The following is a 4,703-nucleotide window of genomic DNA, read 5'->3' on the forward strand; positions in this document are numbered from 1 at the left end:
TGAGTGTATATTTTATAAGATTATCAAATGTTATAATGTGAAATCCTCATTTGCAAAGAAAGCAGGAACTAGGGCTATACAATTAATCAAATTTTGATCATTATTTCTATTTCCCCGCCCTGGTGGTTCACCGGGTGCAGCGCGTACTTTAGGCTGAGTCCTCACCGCAGCCACTCGGGTTTGAGTCCGGTGCAGGGCCCTTTACTGCATCTCATCCCCTCTCTCTCCTGTCTGTCTCTATCACGAGCTGTTAAAAGCAGGAATGCCAAAAAAACATTCTTAAAAAAAAAGAAATTAATAGACTAAGTTTTTTTTTCCTTTAATAAGACAAGTATGTACAGTACACTTTTACAATGTTCTTGCACTGTTTATGTTGTTAACCAATAATGCAGTTGTATAGTGCCTTCATGTCATTTTAATTTAGAGCTGCAAAGATTAATCAATCTATTGATTAGTTGTAAACTGTTGAATTAATCATCTACTATTTTGATAATTAATTAATCGGTTTAAGTCATTCTTTATGAAAAAAAAGCAAAACTTCAGATTCCAGCTTGTTAAATGTGAATATTGTTCTATAGTTTCTTCTCTCCTCTGTGACAGTTAACTGAATATCTTTGAGTTGTGGACAGAACGAGACATTTGAGGACGTCATCTTGGGCTTTGGGAAACACTGATCCACATTTTTCACCATTTTCTGATAATCCACAGATAAACTGACAATGACAATAATCTTAGTTGCAGACCTTTATACTTTGCTATTGAAAATCTTAAATAAAATGTCAATATCGAGCGCCTGGGTGGCTCACCTGGTGGAGTGGGCCCGTGTGTGGTGGTTTGCTCCTCGACACAGTGGCCGCGGATTCGACTCCGCCCTGGGGCCCTTTGCTGCGTGTCGTTCCCCCTCTCTCTCCCCTTTCATGTCTTCAGCTGTCCTATATAAATAAAGGCCTAAAATACCCAAAAAATTATCTTTAAAAAAAATCATATAATATATCAATATTGACATTATTCTTTGCAATGTGACTGTTTTTCCAGCTGAAACTTGCATAAAAGGAATAACATGATTTAACTTCATGTTAGGAAAATCATGCTTACTAGCAAACTGTTCTGCTTCATCTTCTTTGTTAAACCATTTTCATCATAACTTCTGTTTTAGTATTTCTGTTTCAGTATTACTGTCTTTCATGTGTTCATCATGAAAGCTGAGTGACCTAGTACAGGATGTACAGTATCCCTGAGGAAATGCTGAGCCTGACCAGACATAAGAAGAAAGCTACTGATTGTGTGAAATGTATGACTAACTTGACTCTCTGCTCCTTAAAAGAGATCACTAGTCAGTCATTTATAATACATCTTTGCTTTTATGATGCACTCCTTCACCCGATTTGAATGTTATCATTGGATTGTTATCAGTGGTATTCATAGATATGGGTCAGAAGGGGCCTGCTACGCCTACTGGTAGGCTCGGTGACTCCTCAGAGAGAAATGATTGTTTCAAAAGTTGTGATCTTTGATCTTCTTTTGATCTGAGATGATGGTCATTGAGATTATTACGGTACTTACACTGAGTGCTGTAAACTGACTCTGCTTGCGCAAGTAAAACAAGCTTTTGAAGTAGATTCCAGAGATTCTGTCATTATTTGGTAAATTATCCTCACACTTTACAACCCCCCCCCAAACTGAAACACATAGACAACACTTTGAACATGCTGTTTACGTCTTTTTAATCTTCCATTTAGATAAAAAAATGATATATAGGCTTGGTTCAGGTAGGGGGACACAGATCTCAAAGGGTACCAGATTTCACTGCAACACGCAGACCTAGACATCCTGAACTAAATTCATCTTCTGCAATTAAATCTTTGTCCTTAATAACCTATTAAAATGATGCGGAGACAAAGACATGAAAGAACACATAAACACAACAAGACACAGGACCAATGAAAAGACTTCTGTAACTCCAACAACACGTCAGAGCACCACCTCTTCCAGCTGCTGCAGGAGCGGACACATAGACTGTTATATAAGAGTCTAAGGGCAGAAACCAGCTGTGCTGAGCTGAGGAGTGATTCAATCTGTAATAAAACTGTGTGCCTTTATTTGTTAGAGCAACTCCTTCTTTGTTCCTATAGCCTGATTAAACAACAACTATGAAGCTTCTTCTGGATCTGCTGTGTTTGTGTCTTCTGTGTTTGACCCGGAAAACACTTTGTGATAAAAATGGTAAGAATTACTAACTTTGTAGCCTAGATTAGTTTTTATTATCTTGCTTCAGACAGTCAGACAGGGCCAGTCACTAGTAATTAGCTGAATCATCAGCAGTAGCAACTATACTAATTGTTAGCTCTGCACAGGTTATTGATCGGATTGTACGTCTCCATCATGATTGTTATTATTTTGTCTTATTGCTGCTCTGCATGTTTGCATATATAAAAAGAGGCTATAATCAGTGTTTCTTGGCTGTGTTTCGTTGCTTGCATGGCTACGTGTACTAATTTTGGATACTGTTGAGGTATTACTGTATTAGTGGTCTTATGATTAATTGTGTAAATTACATAATAAACTACAATTTTAAAATACAGTTAATAAATCTTATAAGTTAGACTACAAATTACTTTTTTTAACTGGTGTTGTAGAATGATTCTGGTGACGTGTTCAAATTTTTTTATTTCTGCCCTAATAATTAATTAATCTGCAGATAAACATTTGGATTAATAAATATGTTTTTATCTTCCAGAGCCAAAATACATCATAGTGAAAGAAGGGACAGATGTTATGTTACCCTGTTCTCTCAGCACCAAGGAGAACGTTGAGTCAAAACTGTTTGACTGGAGGAAAGTTGCTCAGAAAGATGAAGGTCTGAAGGAGGTTTTCATGTATGAAAGAGGCTTTCATTACAATAACGGTCGTCCAGGTCAGAGTGAAGAGTTCAAAGGTCGAGTCTCACATTTTGAAGATGAACTGAAACACGGCAACGCCTCCATAATCATCAGAAATACGAAGGAGGCTGACAGTGGAGACTACACCTGTGATTTCCCACGTCTTCATCAAATGTTCCACCTTAAGCTTGTTGTTGGTGAGTGCTTTCATTCAACAGTTATAAAGAAAATAAGCCTAAATGTAATTATTCTGTAGTTATTGTTTATCCTGTGTTCACAGTTGCTCCAGAGCCAGACATCAACATTATTGATGCCACAGATGATGGAGTGTTGCTGCAGTGTGAGGTTCGAGGTGCTGCTCCCAAACCTAGAGTAGAGTGGCAGGACAGAGATGGAAACAAACTTCCTGCTAAAGACCCACAGGTCTCTGAAAGAGGAGACAGATACCACATCACCCTCCAGACTACTGTGACCAAGACCAGCTGCTGTCGCTGTGTCGTCACACAGGAGGAAACCAACCGTAGGACTCATGCTGAGATTTATGTGGCTATTATTGGTAAGATTCCTCCTTGAGTTGTTCATGTGTTTTAGCAGCACATTTAACTGTTCTTTATGTTTACTCTCTGGCTGTTCTCATGAACCATTTGTAGACATATCGCTGCAAAAAGTAAAGCTCTGTAATTCGTATGTATTCCACGTATTTATTACTGTCAGCACCACAGTGACTGCTGCTGTTAAACACAGGACCTTCAAGCAGGGGAGCGGAGTGCTCTTCCTGGAGGAAAAGCAAAAGATTTTCACCCAGGAAACGCGTGTCCCGGGAGTGTTTTATTCCAAACCATGATCTTTTTTTAAACTTAACTAGTCATTTTGGTGTTTAAACTTAATTGCCGTCGCTGCATGACGCTCACTTTTTGTCAGCTAAGCTCAACTAGCCACCAACGGCCACTGAAACAACAGACTCACGGAGCTCTGTACCCGGCGTCACATGACCGGCCAGCGGTGGCATGATTTCGTAGGATATTATATGAATTGTTGTGCATAAGTATTTGGACAATATCATACTAATCCATTCATGAGAATACATTGTTAGTCTATGACCAATCTACTGAACATATGTAGTTACATTCTGAGTGTACATTTACGTTGTTTTACTTTTTTTTTTTAACTTATTTAAAATAAACTTACTGAACTAAACTTTTTGTGATGTGTTTCAGACAACAACACCAGCATATGGACCTATACCAACCTATATGGAGCTGGAACTCTTGCTGTACTTGCAGTTGTTTATCTTTTACGTGAAAATAGAAATAACAAAAAGAAGTAATAGAAGTAAGTTTCCAATAGTGCTAACCCTAGACTAACCTTCTATTTCTATTGTGGCAAGGCAGCTTTATTTCTATAGCACATTTCAGCAACAAGGCAATTCAAAGTGCTTTACATAAAACATGAAAGAGCAGTTAAAACATTCATTAAATAGAAATTAAACAGGTCAAATAAAATAAGACCGGTGTAGAATACGAGAATAAAAGTTACAGTGCAGTTTAAGACATTTGAAATGGTTTGATGTTTTTTATTTAAAGGCAGCATCAAACAGAAAAGTCTTCAGCCTTTCTGTCATAGGGAGGAGAATAATAAATATAGGAATAATGTTGCACCGAACTAGGTTGTTCACATGAAAAGTGTCATAAAAAGTTGCGTAACAAATGAGAGAGAAGTTCAAATGATACACCTCTGCACAGCTGGCCAATCACAGCAGAGGTGGGCGTGAATGTCAGATCTCAGTTTCTTTAAGTTACAAGAATAGTCAGACATAATACACTG

General features: G+C 38.0%; 1 protein-coding gene across 1 annotated transcript; it reads left to right on the plus strand.

Moving 5' to 3' along the window:
• The first annotated feature begins 1,789 nt into the window (after positions 1-1,789).
• Positions 1,790-4,328, plus strand: LOC116035409 (butyrophilin subfamily 2 member A2-like). Its single transcript, XM_036002419.1, has 4 exons — positions 1,790-2,223; positions 2,738-3,076; positions 3,160-3,435; positions 4,097-4,328. Exons 1-4 carry the CDS (start codon positions 2,151-2,153, stop codon positions 4,204-4,206), a joined length of 798 nt encoding a protein of 265 aa, XP_035858312.1. The 5' UTR covers positions 1,790-2,150; the 3' UTR covers positions 4,207-4,328.
• The last annotated feature ends 375 nt before the right edge of the window (positions 4,329-4,703 follow it).

Source organism: Sander lucioperca, chromosome 6 (genome assembly GCF_008315115.2).
Source record: "Sander lucioperca isolate FBNREF2018 chromosome 6, SLUC_FBN_1.2, whole genome shotgun sequence".
Lineage (NCBI taxonomy): Eukaryota > Metazoa > Chordata > Actinopteri > Perciformes > Percidae > Sander > Sander lucioperca.

Coding starts and splice junctions, on each gene's coding strand:
- LOC116035409 (XM_036002419.1), top strand. CDS start 2,151: ATGAAGCTTCTTCTGGATCTGCTGTGTTTGTGTCTTCTGTGTTTGACC. Junction 2,224..2,737: donor AACACTTTGTGATAAAAATG/GTAAGAATTACT, acceptor TTTATCTTCCAG/AGCCAAAATACATCATAGTG. Junction 3,077..3,159: donor CCACCTTAAGCTTGTTGTTG/GTGAGTGCTTTC, acceptor CTGTGTTCACAG/TTGCTCCAGAGCCAGACATC.